Source organism: Eretmochelys imbricata, chromosome 8 (genome assembly GCF_965152235.1).
Source record: "Eretmochelys imbricata isolate rEreImb1 chromosome 8, rEreImb1.hap1, whole genome shotgun sequence".
Lineage (NCBI taxonomy): Eukaryota > Metazoa > Chordata > Testudines > Cheloniidae > Eretmochelys > Eretmochelys imbricata.
The window spans coordinates 101,306,858-101,325,728 of NC_135579.1; the positions used below are offsets into that span (position 1 = coordinate 101,306,858).

The following is an 18,871-nucleotide window of genomic DNA, read 5'->3' on the forward strand; positions in this document are numbered from 1 at the left end:
GGGCCCAGGTCCCGGCCTTCACCGCAGTACGGCTGCATCTCCACCCCACCCTCGGCCCCCTTAGCCCGTCCCCGTCCCCCTCCAGAGTTGCAGCCCCTGCTCCAGGTGGGGTGGACAGGGGCAAGGGGGAACGCAACACTCAAAAGTTTGGGGACCACTGTTCTAAGCCTCCTTAGATGTTAACGACATCCTAACACAAAATAGCCAACACATCAGAAAAATTTAAGAATTTTGGAGCTTTTTACTTGCTTATATTTGTTTTTATTTTGCAACTGTATATGTATCTAGTGAAGCTGCTGGGGCTGTATCCTGTTGTCGGTCCTCTTGCAGAACCAGGGCCTAATATCCCATTATAGCTTCCCACACAGCTTTCGACTGCTCTGCCGGCTTTTCTACAAAAAGTCCAATCCTTCCCCCACCCGCAGTCTAAATGTCACCATCTTTCATGCCCCATAAAATCCAAGCTGAGCATATTCGTAATTTGAAAAAGCTGTGAAAAGCATGGTTTAAAGGATTTTTAACCTTTGAAAGGCTCTGCGCTTTCCCCCAAGGGCTATAGCCAAAGGAGGAAATGGCTCATCCTAGGATTTCCTGTGGATTCTAAACATTTGACTAATAAAAATGAAAGCTTTAGAAAAATGTTAATGGGGAAGTGAGAGCAGAGGGTTTCCCCACATGCTTTCGCTGAAAACCTTCCTGCAGGCTGATGATTTTTAACAACGCTGCTCAGGTGTGGACTAGAGTGTTTCCCACATGGGGATGGGTACCCTAGTCCTCTAACTTTATTTTCATATGTTATTATATTTAGGCTTGGCAGGATTAGATTTTTTATTGGTAAAGGTGTGTAAACTTCTATTTCACTGAACACGCAAACAGAATGTTTCTACTGATGATGATAGAAATTTACAGATTGGCATGAGTAAGACAAATGTTCCTTGAAAACTCCTTAGAGTTTGATTTAAGGATATCTGCTTTGTATATTTTGACATGTGATGACAATTTGGTTTTTAACAGTCATATAAAGCATTAGCATATGGAATCTCAGCATCTACTATCATGAAATATTTGCCTGACCTCCCTTCCCGTTGTCTGAACCACCGGTAACCTATCACAATTGTGGAAATTTAAATGGATAAAAATTAAAAAAAAATGCTCAAACCCCCTAATTTTGCCAACTATTTACATTGAAAAAGCTTAAAAATAAGCATTGATATCTGTCAATTTTATATTTAAAAACCCACATTCTGCTAAGGCTACATATAAGTTGTTGTATTTTTTTATTATTTAAAAGGATCACATTTTATACCCAACTTATATTGTGTAGAGAGACAAAAGAATGTTTCCATTAATTAAAGCACCCACCCACTGGCAACAGGTTTTTAAACAAATAAAAAACTCAGTTGTGTCAATGTTTACACACATTTGGTTTTAAGCAGGTGAGCACACCTGTTGTGTTCCCTGGGATGGACTTCCATGTCTTAAACATGTGAATAAAGCTGGGTCAATAAACGCAACCCTGCAACCCTTAGGCCTACTCATGCATGAGTAATTCCTTTCAAATCAATGGGTTTATTTGGGGGAGTGGGTCAGGATTTGTAGGGTCAGGTCCAAACACCCTTCTGCAGTTTCTCGGCGAGTTCAGGAGAACCAGAAAATGAAGCTGACCTGAAATTGACGGTGTGCTTGGCGGGCTAGGGGCTGAGCCTAGGGTCTGTTAGGCAAGGCTGAGTGCTTCCGAACAAGGCTGCAGCCTGCCATCCTTTGATCCCTCATCCCTTTAAGATTCCTTGAGCAGGGGGCAGGGCTAACTCTGGGAGAACAGGGGTTTAAAAACCAGCCCCTAAGCGACTAGAAGAGCTAGCAACCAGAGGAGTTTGGCAAGGCAGTATAGAAAGGGAATGTGAGAGCCAGATACACCTAATAAACATACTCTAAACTTAGCCCAGTAATCCTACCCCCACCCCAGAAAGAACACACACAAAAATCCTGCAAGAGTAAAAGTAATGCAGGCAGAAGTCTGGCAGTGGAGGTTATTCAGTTTATTGCACTGCATGCAGCGTGTATGATTGCCTGCCTTGTGGACAAGTGGCATATGTGTGCATTTAGCGCCGGCAACTCATGATCCTCAGAGACAGAGTATGGGTTCTTGAGACCAGAGTGGCTGAACTGGAGGAGCAAAAACAGAGAGGTGCATAGTCTGGGGGTGGGACTGCTCTGCTCTGTCCTGGAAAGTCTCATCTAACAGCCTGTGCGCTGTTGATGTGGATGAAAGTCTCGGGGAAGGAGAATATCAAGTTGGAGTGGAGGGAAATGATCCCATAGTTTGGACCCTCCTTCTAAATAATGTCATGGTGTCTTCTTGCACTCAGGATACGACTCCTGGGGAAGGGAACCCTGTTATTAGGTAGAGACAGAGGGATTCAATTATTAGAAATAGTGGATGTGTGATGATCAGGAGAACTTCATGGTGAATCGTCTGCCAGCTGCAAAGGTTTCAGACTTCTCAAGACATGTAGATAGATTTTTGGGCAGTGCTGGAGAGGAGTTGGTACTCATGGTTGCTAAAGGAACTGGCGGCTGTGATTGCAGAGCCATTGGCCATTATCTTTGAAAACTCGTGGCGAACAGGGGAAGTCCCGGATGACTGGAAAAAGGCTAATGTAGTGCCAATCTTTAAAAAAGGGAAGAAGGAGGATCCTGGGAACTACAGGCCAGTGAGCCTCACTTCAGTCTCTGGAAAAATCATGGAGCAGGTCCTCAAAGAATTAATCCTGAAGCACTTACATGAGAGGAAAGTGATCAGGAACAGTCAGCATGGATTCACCAAGGGAAGGTCATGCCTGACCAATCTAATCGCCGTCTATGATGAGATTACTGGTTCTGTGGATGAAGGGAAAGCAGTGGATGTATTGTATCTTGACTTTAGCAAAGCTTTTGACACGGTCTCCCACAGTATTCTTGTCAGCAAGTTAAAGAAGTATGGGCTGGATGAATGGACTATAAGGTGGATAGAAAGTTGGCTAGATTGTCGGGCTCAACGGGTAGTGATCAATGGCTCCATGTCTAGTTGGCAGCCGGTGTCAAGTGGAGTGCCCCAGGGGTTGGTCCTGGGGCCGATTTTGTTCAATATCTTCATAAATGATCTGGAGGATGGTGTGGATTGCACTCTCCACAAATTTGCGGATGATACTGAACTGGGAGGAGTGGTAGATACGCTGGAGGGCAGGGATAGGATACAGAGGGCCCTAGACAAATTGGAGGATTGGGCCAAAAGAAATCTGATGAGGTTCAATAAGGATAAGTGCAGGGTCCTGCACATAGGACGGAAGAACCCAATGCACAGCTACAGACTAGGGACCGAATGGCTAGGCAGCAGTTCTGCAGAAAAGGACCTAGGGGTGATAGTGGACGAGAAGCTGGATATGAGTCAGCAGTGTGCCCTTGTTGCCAAGAAGGCCAATGGCATTTTGGGATGTATAAGTAGGGGCATAGCGAGCAGATCGGGGGATGTGATCGTCCCCCTCTATTCAACATTGGTGAGGCCTCATCTGGAGTACTGTGTCCAGTTTTGGGCCCCACACTACAAGAAGGATGTGGATAAATTGGAGAGAGTCCAGCGAAGGGCAACAAAAATGATTAGGGGTCTGGAACACATGACTTATGAGGAGAGGCTGAGGGAACTGGGATTGTTTAGTCTGCGGAAGAGAAGAATGAGGGGGGATTTGATAGCTGCTTTCAACTGCCTAAGAGGTAGTTCCAGAGAGGATGGTTCTAGACTATTCTCAGTGGTAGAAGAGGACAGGACAAGGAGTAATGGTCTCAAGTTGCAGTGGGGGAGGTTTAGATTGGATATTAGGAAAAACTTTTTCACTAGGAGGGTGGTGAAACACTGGAATGCGTTGCCTAGGGAGGTGGTGGAATCTCCTTCCTTAGAAGTTTTTAAGGTCAGGCTTGACAAAGCCCTGGCTGGGATGATTTAATTGGGGATAGGTCCTGCTTTTGAGCAGGGGGTTGGACTAGATGACCTCCTGAGGTCCCTTCCAACCCTGATATTCTATGGCATGTATAGGTGCCAGTGACATAGAGTACGGTAGGAGAGAGGTCCTGGAGGCCAAATTTAGGCTGCTAGGCAAGAGATTGAAGTCCAGGATTTACATGGTTGCACTCTCTAAAGTGCTTCCAGGCCCACACGCAGGTCCAGTTAGACAGGCAGCACTGCAGGGTCTGAGTGCATGGCTGAGATGATGGTGTTCGGAGGAGGGATTCAGGTTTATTAGGAACTGGGGAACCTTTTGAAAAAGGATGAACCTATATAGCCTAGGTGGCATGTGAAGCTTCTTCTGGGGTATGCTAGCTCCCCATCCCGCCTCTTCCACCCACGGCCCTGCCCACGCTCAGCCCCCCACTGCTGCTCACTGCGTGCGTCCCTCCTCTCCTTCAGCCCCCTCGCTGTGTGCGTCCCGCCTCTCTTCTTGTTCTGGTGACAGCAAGGGTCTCACTTTCCAACTGGGCAGTCGGGGTCTGGGCACTGAGGCTGGATTTCTGAGGTCCTGGGCGTTGGGGCGGGGGGCTTGTTGCCCAGCTCTGCAAGCCAGGGCCATTGGCTGGTGCCTCTCTCTGGGAGCAGGAGCCTGGCTTATACCTAACGTTTGGACCCAGTGGTGGAGAAAGTGGAGCTGCTGAGCCCTGCTGTGAGTCTGGGTTGAGGTTAAAGCTGGCAGGATTCACTCCAGATCCACCAGAGCTGTGAGTTCCCGAATGCCCTCTGATGCGCTACCAGGGCATCTCCCTGGCTGGCCAGCACAGGGAACCTGCTGCCCCAGAGCCCCATCACTCAGAAATGCAGTTCCTGAACAGATTTGGGCAAGACCTGTCACCGCCATGTTCTCCAGCCCCATAGCTGGCACCACGAGCTGCCATTGCGGGATGCATGTGGTGAGTGGTGGTGGGCCAGGGGAGCCAACCGGGGAGGGGGGAAGGGGAGGGCCACATGCCCTATTATACCCATCACCCGTTCTATACAGGAAAGATGGGCTCCACCTAAATCAAAATGGAACCAGAAAGGTCATAGAGGAGTTCTTAAACTAAGTACTGGAGGAAAGCTGAACAGGTGAGGAGGAGCACATGGCTTGGACAGAGACATCCGTTAGGGGATGATTTATTAAAGGGGATATTCTATCTCCTAGTAAAATAGAGAGGATAGAAGTTGATAAAGTACAGGTAGGAACTGAAGAGAAACTGTCAAACAAAAAAAAAAGTCCCATTCAATTGCATCACTTGAAGGCAGATAGCTAAAACCTTGACAAATTTTGTAAGTCCTTGTATACAAATGTTTGAAGTCTAAATACTAAGATGTGTGAACTTGAGTGCCAGATATTGAAGGAGGATATTGATATAATAGACAACACAGAAACTTGAGGAAATGATGATAATCAAAGGGACATGGTAATACCAGGGTATAAAATATATAAGAATGACAGAGTAGGTCATGCTGGTGAGGAAGTGACACTCTGTGAAAAAGAGTCAAATATAGGAAAAATCTTAAATGACTCAAACTGTACTATAGAATATCTAAGATAGAAATTTCATACTTGAATAGTAAGAGTATTAGCATAGGAATATGCTACCAACCACGAGACCAGGATGGTGATCGTGACTGTGAAATGCTTAGGGATTGGAGAAGCTACAAAACCAGAAAATTCAGTAATAATGGGGGATTTCAACTATCCCCATAATGACTGGGTACATGTCACCTCAGGACGGGATGCAGAGATGAAAATTTCTAGCCACCATTAATGACTGCTTCTTGGAGCAGCTAGGCCTGGAACCTACAAGGGGAGAAGCAATGCTTCATTTAGTTCTAAGTGGTTCACCGGATCTGGTCCAAGCAGGGAATATAGCTGTACCTATCCGTAATAGCGACCATAATGGAACTAAATTTAACATCCTTTTGCAGGGGGGGGAGTAAGGAGGGGGAGTAGGGAGAGTATACTAAAGAAGCCCACCGCAGTAACATTTAACTTCAAAAAAGAGAACTACCCCCAAAATGAGGTGGCAAGTTCAATGGAAATTAAAAGGAACAGTTATAAGAGGGAAATGCCTGCAAGTTGCATGGAAATAGTTTTTAAAAACACCAGAAAGGTTTAAACTACATGTATACCTCCAAATAAAATAATGATAAAAAAAAAAACAGAGACCCAAAAAAATCCCACCATGGCTAAACAAAAGAGTAAAAGAGGCACTTAGAGACAAAAATACATCTTTTAAGAATTGGAAGTCCAGTCCTTCTGAGGAAAATAGAAAGGAGCATAAACTCTGTCAAGCCAAATGTAAAAGTATAGTTAGGTAGGCCAAAAATAATTTGAAGGGCAACTAGCAAAAGATACAAACAAACAAAAATTGCTGTAAAAGTGCATGAGAAGAAGGAAGCCGACCAAACAATCAGTGCGGCCACTGGGCCATCAAGGTGCTAAAGAAGCACTCAAGGAAGACAAGGCCAGTGCAGAGAAGCTAAATGAATTATTTGCATCAGTTTTCACTGAAGAGAATGTGAGGGAGATTCCCACACCGAACCTGTTCTATTTCGGTGGCAAACCTGGAGAAATGACCCACAATGAGGTGCTTTTGGAGCAAATTGATAAATTAAAGAGTAATAAATCACCAGGACTAGATGATATTCACTCAACAGTTCTGAAGGCACTCAGGCTTGAAATGGCAGAACTAACTGTGGAATGTAACCTACCACTTAAATCAGACTCTAGCTACCCTCCAGTCATCTGGTACAATGTAATGCCGGTTTTTGAAAATAAGACTCCAGAGGTGATCCTGGCAATTACAGGCTGGTAAGCCTAACTTCAGTTCCAGGTGAATTGGTTGAAACTGTAGTAAGGAACAGAATTATCAGACACACACATGAACACAATTTGTTGGGGAAGAGTCAACACGGCTTTTGTAAAGGGAAATCATGCCTCCTCAATCTACTAGAATTCTTTGGGAGGGTCAAGAAACATGTGGAGCAGGGTGATCCAGTCAGTGGATATAGTGTACTTGGACTTTCAGAAAGCCTTTAACAAGGTCCTTCACCAAAGGCTCTTTAGCAAAGTAAAGGGTATTGGGATAAGAGGGGAAGGTCCTCTCATGGATTGGTAACTGGTTAAAAGACAGGAAACAAAGGGTAGGAATAAATGGTCAGTTTTCACAGTGGAGAGAGGTAAATAGTGGTGTCCCCCAGGGATCTGTACTGGGGCCAGTGCTGTTCAACATATTCATAAATGATCTAGAAAAAGGGATAAACAGTGAGGTGGCAAAGTTTGCAGACTCTATAAAATTTCTCAAGATAGGAAAGTTCCAAGCTGGCTGCAAAAAATTAAAGGGATTTCCTCTCTATTGGCTATAGAACAATTTGACTGTGAACTAGGTGGCCCATTTTTGGGGCTCAGAACTATGCCTTCATCAGCCACCTTGTTGAATTATGTAGCATAAATTATCAAAGCATAATCTGAAAATGTGATGCTGCTCTATGACTTGATAAAAACGATGTCCTGGTAATCAAAGAAAAACAGGGAGAAGATCCCAGTGAACCAACCTAAGTGGTGGTGTGTACCATTAAGAATACTCTTGATGCTAAAAATGAGAGAAGATGAAACTGCAGGAAAACACAGGGCTGAAGGGTCTGTGACTTTTAATAAAATAACCACCAGGGTTATAAAGCCAAATTATTCCTAGGAATGGGAATTCCTCCTATAAGATCACTCTAGATTAGGGTCTTGATCCATGACGGGGATGCCTAAGAACTATGATAATGCAAATAAATAATAAAGGTTCTATTAGTCTCACCTACTCAAATGTTGTCATTCTTCCAACCATTCATAGACCTTCTCAAGAACAGGCTTCCCTGTAAGGATCTTTGAAAACTGAGCTTATGCTCAGTGGTTCTGTAATCAGCATAAATCACCACCAAGACTATCACTAACGAGCATAGGTACATGATCACTCATTTAAACTTGACTGCCTTTTATGAGAGATAGAAAAGTATACAATTACTTTTTTTTTTAAGGAAGTGTTTTATTTCATGGCAGCTTGGATACTTGTGCATTTAAAGATCAAAAGCAATGAATGCTCCTGGTTGCTTAGATTTCTCTGCTAATGCATTCCTATTGGATTTCCAGATCTGGGATGAGAAAACTCAGTTAGCCCTCTGGGACAGTGTAACAATTTGACATGACCATTTATTTTGCCAGAGGGAAAAGCTGAAAGGTGGCGGGGGACGGGGAGAGAGAGCACGATTGTATATTCTGCCAGGTTTCAGAGTAGCAGCCATGTTAGTCTGTATTCGCAAAAAGAAAAGGAGGACTTGTGGCACCTTAGAGACTAACCAATTTTTTTGAGCATAAGCTTTCGTGATGCATCCGATGAAGTGAGCTGTAGCTCACGAAAGCTTATGCTCAAATAAATTGGTTAGTCTCTAAGGTGCCACAAGTCCTCCTTTTCTTTTTGTGTATATTCTGCCTGTTTCACAAGTGCCAGTTCCCGAGGGATGCTGAAGGTCCTTGCAGGTTACTTATTAAATGACAGGCAGAGGTGCCCCTGAATACACCAGTGTTTTACTGCTAAAGATGTTGAGAAGCTTCTGAACTGCATCTACCAAGAAGTTTCCCATTTCACTTGGGCTTTGGATTTTAAACAGCTGGTGGGGAAGCTGTAGCTCTTCCCAGCTCAGGCTGGTTCGTTGGCAGAGATGATGGAACTGCCCTTATTTTCAGGCTGTCACTTTTGCAATAAAGTGAACTGCAGATGCAGTCTAAAACTCTCTGGCTCACCTTGATTTTTCACGTGCCCCACAGCCCCACTGAAATCGTGTCTGTAGGCAGGCCTATATTTTATTACCTTGATGAGGAGGGTGGTATATCCCAAACCCTTCCCAGTTTCCTTTTCTAGTCTAAGCTCTGCATCCATGTGACTCTCCTTCGGTTTGGGGAGGGATAAACGTAGCTCCTTCCTGAGGCACTCCCTTGGTTGGCCAGAGGGGGTCGACAAAGAGAAGCAAGAAGCACAAGCCTCATCTGGGGCTTATAAGGGTTCCTCTGCCGTGCTCCTGCATTCTGCTGATCATTCATGCTCTTGTGACCTCAGTCAACCAATATATACCTATTGTGTGTGTTTGTGCAGGTGCTGTTTGCTTTGAACCAAACCTTGCTACAACATGAAAGTCTACGAGCAGGCAGCTTGCAGGCCCCATACACTACTGAAGATCTCATCAAGCATTATAACTGTGGAGACCTGAATGCTGTCATATTCAATCATGATACTTCCCAGGTAAGGCCATTTCACAGCTGCCCCTGAAGGCTAGGGATGGGCAAACTGGCTAAGAGGTATCAGTAACGACGATGATGTCGATGCCCGTGTCATAGAATGCCCGGCCTTAAGATTTTAAGTAGAGGTGCTACCCTACGAGAACCCTTGGTCCAAACACTCCCTATACTGTGGCGTGTTTGAAATCAAATCCCAGATTAGTATCTAATTTCTGAAATCGTCCCTGTCTCTATAACGGGACAGGTTGAACATTCCCGGGACTTAAAAATCTGTATCTAGTTTTCAACCTCGCATCCTCTGCAAAATCGAAGGGTTAAAGTACGCCAGCTGTGTTCAGGAAAGGGCTTTGCACCCTATCAGGGTAGTTATGGGCCCATCCTCACCACCCCCCTGTAAGGTAGAGACGGATTCCATTGTACAGAGAGGAAAACAGAGGCACCCAGCAGTACTTGCCCGAGGCCACATAGGGAGCCTGTAGCAGAGCAAGGAACATAATCCTGATTTTGTGAGTCCCACTCCAGACCCTTGACCATAACCTTCATCTTTCCTCACCCCACCCTTCTCATTTTTCCTGTTCCTTTTGCTCCTTTTTTGTTCTCCACATGTCTCTCATTTGTCTGGGGAGAGAATGGGTTTTACCTTTGAGTTGCTTTATGCATGCTTGGCGGAGGCGGGGATGACAACTGAAAAGCTTTGCTAGGAATGTGTCCAAACAAAAGATGGAGTGAACCTTATGTAAATAGGCTACAAGGCTAAATAACTTCTCAAACATGCCATAATCCAAACATATTATATGTGTCTGTTGCAGCCCTCCAGTCTGTGCTGATCTTAGTTATCTGGTGCTAATAAAGACTTTCAGTGTAGCTGGATCCTCCTTTGCAGACCAGCTGATGGCTGGTGGCAAACTCTGAGAGAGTGTGCTGGTTTTATATGTGTATGTTAATTTCTTTCTCTCTGTTAACTGTGTGGAGACAGGATATTTCTTAGGACATCATCTACTGCTGCTCTGATGCAGGGCGACTTAGAAAATCGGGCACTGGACTGGGACTGAAGAGGACCTTTTAGTCCTGGCTCTGCCACTGGCTGGGTGAACTTGGGCAAGTCACTGCCCCTCTTTGTGCCTCAGTTTCCCCATCTGCACAATGGGGATAATGAGACGGCCTTCCTTGGTGAAGTGTTTTGAGATCTATGGATGAAAAGCACTGTATAAGAGCTATGTATTATCATTGTAACTCCAACAGTGTGTGACCCCCATATCTTGGCTGGGTCTTACCTGCACCTGGGAGATAGCTGAAGGGTCTGTCTGTTTCTTACACCTTGGCAACACTTGTATAGCTTATCATGCCGTTTGAGTCCCACTGTGATGCAATTCAGTCATCTCCATGGCAACCATATATGATGTCAAAGTCAGCATGCCTTCAAGGGAGGACCATACATTGGTAAAATGAACTAAGAAACACAGATCCTTTTGTCAGTCTAAGTAGAGGCATCAGGGAACCTGTCATCATTTCAGGGCCTGATTCTGACACCTTTACTCATCGTGAGTAGCGCCATACTGTGTGAGGAGTCACTGTTTCTCAGTGGAACTCTGGGCACTGGAAGGTGCTACTCAGCATGCAGAAATGTGGCAGAACTGGGGCATTAATGCAGCAGTTCTAAGACTGTGTTCTGTGGACTACCAGGAGCCCCTAGTGGGGAGCCATGCAGTGGGAGGTTGGAAAAGAAGTGGTCCAGATGGGAACATTTCTCTAATGATGATGTGGTATGCGGAATGAAGGAGCTGGAGAACCAAAGAGGATGTGTACCATTGAGAAGACAACCAGAGGCGCCGTCTTTCTAAGTTGCTGGGAGGTGCTCAACCCCCACTCGGCACCAGACCCCGCCCCCACTCCACCCCTTCCTCCAGCCCCAGAGCACCCACAGAGTTGGCGTCTATGAAGACAGCCATAACTAGTTATTGTTGTTTGTTTGTATTATCATAGCGCCTAGGGGTCTCAGTCCAGGACCAGGATACCTCTGTGCGAGGCTCTGTACAAACACAGAACAAAGATGGTCCCTGCCCCAAAGAGCTGGCAATCTAAACAGAAGACAAGAGACGATGGAGGATACAGACAGCTATATGGGGGAGTTAAAAGAAACAATGAGGCAATTTAAGTGAGCATGGTAGGATGAGGTACCAGCACACTGGCTGCCTAGTTATCTAGTGTTTCTGGAGGCATCATGGCAAAGGGATTTGAAGGAGTACAATGAAGTGACTTTCCGCATGTTAATGGGGAGCTCCTCCAAAGCATGAGGGGCAACAGAGAAGAAAGCATGAAGGTCGTGTTTAGCCTTCCATCACCCACTTGATACATTTTCAATCAGAGGTGGGAGTCGACCCTTTGATACTGAATGAGAGATGATAGGCCATGAAGGGCCTTGAAAGAGAAGACAAGTAGCTTATGTTTAGAACTGTCTGGTTAGAAGGGACCACAAGGGTCCCTTTGTGTGTTGCTGTGTTAGAGAAAAGGGTACCAGTGGAGAGTTGCAAAGAGAGGCTCTCAAAGGTATTTGAGGTAAATACATAACCATTTTACAGATGGGGACCTTAGAGGCTCAGAGATAAGTTGGTCAAGGTCAAAAAGCAAGTGGCAGAATCAGGCATTGAACCTAGGTGTCCGGCTGTCCCGTCTTATCTTTTAACCATTGTAAAATAATACAGTCTCTCCAGCAATATATCCATGTTCCCTAGAACAATTTGCAGCTGTTCCCACTGATTGCAGTGACACATAGGAACTCTGTGTCAATAAATCACAGATGCCTGTAAAAGACCTGCATTTTAGACTAGCGAGGAAGAGAATGTTTGTTTTTTTAAAAGCTCTTCTCCTTGCAAATTCTAGGAGCAAATACTGCATTAAAAACATGCCATTCAGGGGAAATAAAAAAAGTTCCAGGCAACATCTCTAGCCAGAGTCCCACAGAGCAGACAGTTAGAACAGATTAGACCACTTACAAGCCAGGGAAAATTAAAATACCATAGAATACTACGGGCCACGTAGCAAAATGTTGTCAGTGGCAAAAGTCTTGTTGGCTTAACTGGGGACAGAATTGGGCCCAATACTACTTTCTTGTGTGGGTTTTTTTTTTTTAAGGCAGCTTTAGATTTCAAGTGTTTCCTAAATGACAAAAGGATGCACTTTGAACTACTCAGGGTAGCTCCAAAGCTTATGTTCTAGTTGGGTGCTTTTTTCAAGTATGCATGCATGGAGATGCCATGTGATTTGGATACCTAATTAGATTAGCCTTTGTGAAGTATGTATAAAACATATCCTTTTACTGGAGAACACAGGATTCTTGGCTTGAATTTAAGCAGTGTGGTTTCTGATGGCCTGATAAGTTTGCAACCCTCCCCAGGATGTTATGTACAGAAGATGTTAGGCCTGCAAATAGAAAAAAAAAAAAAACTATACATTCCAAAAGCACAAATATCATTACTTAAATTTCTGGGTAAATGCAATATTTGCTAATCCTGGTGGTAGAATTGTCAGCATTTTTGGAAGACAGTACTATTCTTCTGTAACATCTGACATCGGAAACATTTGCTAGAAACCATATAGTGTTCTAATATTCTGGCAATTATTGAAGCATAAGTAGATGATAGACAAACAACCTGTCTCCTTTGGAACCCTGGCTTCAAATGTGAATTACTGTGCAGGGTCTGGAATAAAATGAGGTATCTACATCACAAAAGCATCCTGCGGCTTGTCAGTGCTGATGGATACTGCTGCGCTCAGGAATGGAAAGAGCAGAGGGTACTCCAAGTTGATATTGAGGTGCACTGGCCAGGCGGTATGAGACCTGCTATGCTAGAATGTTAGATCAAGCTGCAGTTGGGGGTCAGGTTGCTTTGACAGAGGTGGGTGAGAGAACATATATCAAATACTCCTCATTGCTATGCCATATCCCAGTGAATTCAGATGAGATCCTTGCATTCCCAAGCCCTAAATAAATACACCATAATTTTTTTTAAAACTATTTTACAAAAGGGGAGAACCCCAAAGCCAGCCCTCCTTGACGCTGCTCTCTGTATGGGCGAGCACCATTTCTCCAAGTTCATCAATCCTTAGTTAAACTAGATAAAACGTAACGGGACCAAGCTTACTCAGGCTATGTCACAGAAGTGGAGAAGGAAACGTATCTCCTGCTTGTACCCCCTTCTTCTGACACTTGATCCTTCTGTGGCTCTTTCAGTTAAAAGATTTATGCTGGACTTTCTGGGCAGGGAGTCAAAATGATACTGACATGAAAATACTATAAAAACAGAGATGGGGTAGGAATGTTCTGCTTCTATGCTAGGCTTAAAAAAAAAAAAAAGAAGAAAGGTTCCCTCTCCCTTTATGGAAGAGTACTGTAGAATTTAAGGGGGGTAGTCCTACCAGGCTGGATCAACGAAAAGAAGGTACAAGAAAACTTCTAGTGTAAAATTGAGATCAGCCTCTAGAGGACATTTATTCCCAACCTTTAAGATCTGAAGCCTCTGGGGTTTTATCCTTTGTTATTTTCCTCCCAAACTGATGTAAGTGTGGATTTTCTCCCTGTTCATATAAATGGAATAACACAGGTTTTTAAAATAGCAATAAACTCTTTGGCAACCGTGGTATCTTGTGGCAGGGAATTCCACCAGTGAATTATGTATGAATTTAATTATGTGTTAATGGCCAATGTGTTGACTTATTATATATGAATTTGTGTATCAAAGGATTCCTTTTGTCTGTTTGAAATGTATTGCCTCTCAGTGTGATTGGATTTCTCTTTGCTCCTGTATTGAGAGAGGCTAAATAGGAGGGTCTACTTTTCTTTCTGTCTGCCTTTCCATCCTACCCCCGTCATTACTGGCTTCCTATTTGCCCCTGACTCCATTTCAACACCATATAGTCTCTCCTCACACATCTGCTGTCCTGCTATCTTCCTCCATTCTCAGCCTTCTCTTGTGTCGTCCCCTGTGGAGCGCAGTGCTGGTCTGGCACCTTTGTAAATCCCCACTTCTACACTGCATTTTGGAGCCAATTTCCGTTGAACTAGATCCCACTGAATAAAGTGCCTGAGCTGTTTTTATTATGATGGCAATGCAATGATCATAATTTTATGTTTATGTAGCACCTTTCCCGCAGATGTGCCTTTTACAAACTGCAAGCCTTATTGGGCCTGGTCCAAAGCCCATTGAACTCAGTGGGGCGTCTTTCCATTGACTTGAGTGGGTTTAGGATTCGGCCTGCATTGTGCAGCCATTCAGTGGGAGAAGTCTCCCCCTTGTGTAGTGACTGGGCACAATTTCAGTCTCTGCACTCTCTTGAACAATAATAATTCACATTGTATATAGCGCTTTCATCAGCAGATCTCCAAGTGCTTTACGAAAGAGGTTGGTATCATTATTCCCATTTCACAGATGGGGAGACTGAAACACGGAGACATGACGTGACTTGCCCAGTGTTGCCCCGCAGGCCAGTGACAGGAATAGATGTCCTGAGCCCCGAGCTGTATCCACTAAGTCACACAGCCCTCCCATTAGATTTCCCTCCAATCTGGCCCAGCAAATTGTGCATCTGGCACTAAGTGCTGGGGCAGCATGCAATACGCACCATGCTTCTGATCATATGAAATTTAAGAAGTATAAATGTATGTCACATCAAAGGAGCCTACCCTCGCTCCCCGCAAAGAGAAGTTGCTGTGTGTCACACGCTTACAACACGCTTGTGGTCTATAAATCACTTGGCTGTGTTACATATGCCTTGGAAAATGTTATCAGCGCATCCTGTGCTTAGACCTGTCCTTGAAGATGTCAAGGTCCTGATCATTCGAATCACATCATTAATTTGCCTCCCTTCTAGTGCTGGATAAATACAACTGAGTATCTGGCTCGCTTCCAAAGCTAGTCAATGAAAACTATCTGCGGAATGCCCCGGTTACAATAAATACAAACGGTACAGCTGAAACCATTAGGTGGAGTGTTGACTGATAAGCAGGCCCCTGATTTGTCCGAGGAATGGAGTTTTATCAAGGTAAAAGAAAATAAACCTGCACACCAAATGTGCAGCCATTGAAACGGGACCGTTTGGAAACATCTTATCACCTTCAGACATAAGCAGCTTAAATGAGCTGGCACAGCATCTTGTCTTTCCTTCGAAAGAGATTACTCTTTCCAATGAAGCTCTGTACAGAGCACTGGGGGTCGCGAGCGTTGACCCAAAGGAGCTCTGGTTCAGGTTCTAGACAAAGAATCAGTCTTGCATTCCTTGCATACGCATTCGCTCCTATTAAAGCCAGTAGATCTCCCATGTTTGGGCCATTATGTCTGGTGACCAGAAAAGCTGAACTGAATTGTGACATGATTGTCCAGGGCAGCTCATGCTCCTGAGGCCAGCTATCTGCTTCTCTCTGGGGCAGGACATTTCTGGGCAAATACACTGTTGCAGAGCCAGTTCGGAAGCGCCCGTGCTCTTGTGAGATCATAAGTTCTGCTCCACTTTGTTCCTGAATCAAAACTTTGGATCCTCAGATCCTCCAGCTTTGTAGGCTTTTGGACCAAGAACCCAGATCCAGAGCCAAAATGAGCAAAAGGCCTCTATTTTTTGCAATGGGTCAAACCAAAATACCAGATCTGAACAATCTCAAGCTCTGGGGCAGGACCATGCATGTGTTTTTTGGACATATGGATCCATATCCAAAATTTGCAGCTTGGGGTCCATTTCTTTTTAATAGCACTGGTCAAAAATAAATAACTAAATAATAACTCACGATTTTTCATGGGGAAAAAAATAAGATGTCAAAATTTTCATCCCACAACTTTTGAAAAATCAATTCTTTTGTTTATTTTAAGCTTTTCAAAGTTCAGAATCTATGTGTTCATTCAGTATTTATTTGGTTTGAGACATTTTGACCAGGTCTACTTAGTAATATGGGACCAAACTTTAAAGAGGTGCTCTAAAGAGAGAGAGAGAGGGCTTGCCTATACTGCAATGGGTTTGTCAATATATCTATACTGACATAACTAGTGGAAGTGGCAAAGAGTCCTGTGGCACCTTATAGACTAACCTTAGACTAACCTTAGTCTATAAGGTGCCACAGGATTCTTTGCCACTTTTACAGATCCAGACTAACATGGCTAACCCTCTGATACATAACTAGTGGAGTTCTTCTGCTGGTACAGTTACACCATCTCCTCGAATGACGAGCTATCGCAGCAAAATGAGTCTTTTGCCAGTAAAAGCTGCATCCACATGGGGTTTTTGCCAGCGTAACTCTCTTGGTTGGGGCGCATGTGTGGTATGTGGGGGGCATGTGTTGTTGTTGTTGTTTTTCCACACTCCAAGCCAACACAGCCATGCTGGCAAAACTTTTTAGAGTAGACCGAGATTTAGTGTAAGAAGTCTTTGGAGTCCAAAAGTATCTGTCAGCCCTCTATAAATTGCTGTAAAGCATTTGAACAGTTCCTTGTTTTTAAGGAGCTGGTTTTATGAAGTTGGCCTTGGAAGGACTTATTTAATCCTACTTGTTCAAGTGAAGTGGGAAGGACTTATTTGTTTTTTAACTATATTGTGGCTTGACTATGGGAGATGCTGTTTCTCTTTTGTATTGTAGCCAGAGGACATTTTTGTCACCTCATTATAAAAAAAAAAAAAAAGCATTTCACTGCCCTGACTTGGCAGGATTAGAATTCAAGCATTCCACAAGAATGACCAGAGTTGCACATGTTCTTTGAACACCGCAGGCCAGATCCTCAGCTGGTGTAAATCATTGTAGCTCTGTTGTATTCAGTGAAGCTATGCTGACCTACATCATCTGAGAATCTGGTGCCTAGATTTTAATCACCGTGGGGACAGTTGTTTCTAGACTAAGGTCAAATCCTGCATTGATTTATACCCTATGCAACTCTGTCTGGCCAGAAACTGGTCACTTTGATCTACCCTGGGGTAATACCATTGATTTCAGTTGTTTCTTCTGATTTCCACCTGTAGAATTGGAGGAGGATCAGGCCGTTTTGGCTTTTGGGGGACCATTTCGAGCATTTCTCTTTGGGGAAAATTTTTGTGACTCTTTCCTTCCTTCATTCCCCATCCTGAAATTCTAGGGCAAAATCCTGGCCTGAAAGAGTATTTGTCAGTCTTATATCTTCCAAGAGGTATCCTCCAGGTTGTGGCAGATGTTTGCTTGGCTGCCTTGCTGATTCTAGTTGAATTGGTGCAAAGTCCTGGGTTTCTTTAGAACAATTCAGGATACCAAAACTCTCAAAACTTTATCAAGCTGCAGAGGCTCCTGGAAGTGAGCAAAAGAGGTGAGTTATCTTGTCCTTGCTGTACTCTAGGACCGGACACTTCTGGGCAGCTGCCATCCTATTGCAGAGTCAATTCAGATCCCATGCTCTGGTGGGGTCATAAATTCTACTCTTCCTGGACCTGAATCAAAACTTCAAGTCCATAAATCCTCCAGCTTTGTCGGAGTTTGGAACAAAAACCCAGATCAGGAACTGAAATTTGCAAAAGGCCTGTAACTTTCATAATGGATCAAACCAATGTACCAGATCTGAGTAATCTCATTTTGGCTGGGTGATGTCCGTGCCCGTGTGTGTTTTCAGCTCTGCCATTGCCCTAATCTATAATTCCTCCTAGTCTGCATTTTGATCTTTGCTTTTTGTGGAATTTGACAGACCTCTTACAAACTGGATCTTTTGGATTACACTTTTTTGTTTTTTTTGTTTAAAACCATTTTGCAAACTTTATATAAACATCCAGTCTGGCCACAAACATTGTAATATAAGAATGGCCATACTGGGTCAGACTAATGGCCCATGGAGCCAGTATCCTGTCTCTGGCCAAATCCAAATGCTTCAGAAGGAATGAACAGAACAGGGCAATTTCAAGTGTTATCCTGTCATCCAATCCCAGCTTCCAGGAGCTGGAGATTTAGGGACATCCAGAGCATGGGGCTGTGTCCCTGACCATCTTGGCTAAACTCTGTTGATGGACCAATCCTTCATTAATTTACCTAATCCTTTTTTGAACCATTATACTTTTGGCCTTCACAACATCACCAGGCAATGAGTTCCACAGGTTGACTGAGCATTGTGTGAAGAAATATTTCCTTTTGTTTATAAACTGGCTGCCTGTACAAAACAGATATGAAAAAAACCACACGGCCATTTTCCCTCGAGCCTAGACAACACCTACTCATGAAAAACCATCATCGCCTGAGCCTTTGCCTGTATCCTCTATCGACCAGCTGTTCTCCCAGTTTGTAGCAGAGGGTGATATGAAAAATACCTTTGGAAAAAAGAATGAAATGTTTTAATACACCACACACACAAAAAATCCTGGCCACAGGTTCCTTGCTTTATTGCCACACTCTTTCCTTTGATCAGGATCCTCACTTGGGAGTCTTGGCAGCTCAGAGGCGATGGTTTTAGTGTCGGAATAGCAGAAACTTTTTGTCAAAGGAAACAAAAGGTTTAGAAGAAAAATAGAAAAACATGAACTTTTCCATATGTTTGCAGCTTGCGAGGGTTTGCCTCAAGGGTCCCAGCTTT

At 44.0% G+C, this 18,871-nt stretch overlaps 1 protein-coding gene across 1 annotated transcript in view; it reads left to right on the forward strand.

The window, feature by feature from the left end:
- TRABD2B (TraB domain containing 2B) overlaps positions 1-18,871 on the forward strand; it is a 409,581-nt gene that overhangs the window by 221,620 nt on the left and 169,090 nt on the right. Inside the window, exon 3 of the mRNA XM_077825080.1 lies at positions 9,169-9,315. Within this exon, the coding sequence (XP_077681206.1) occupies positions 9,169-9,315 (147 nt within the window). The remainder of the gene's footprint in view (positions 1-9,168; positions 9,316-18,871) is intronic.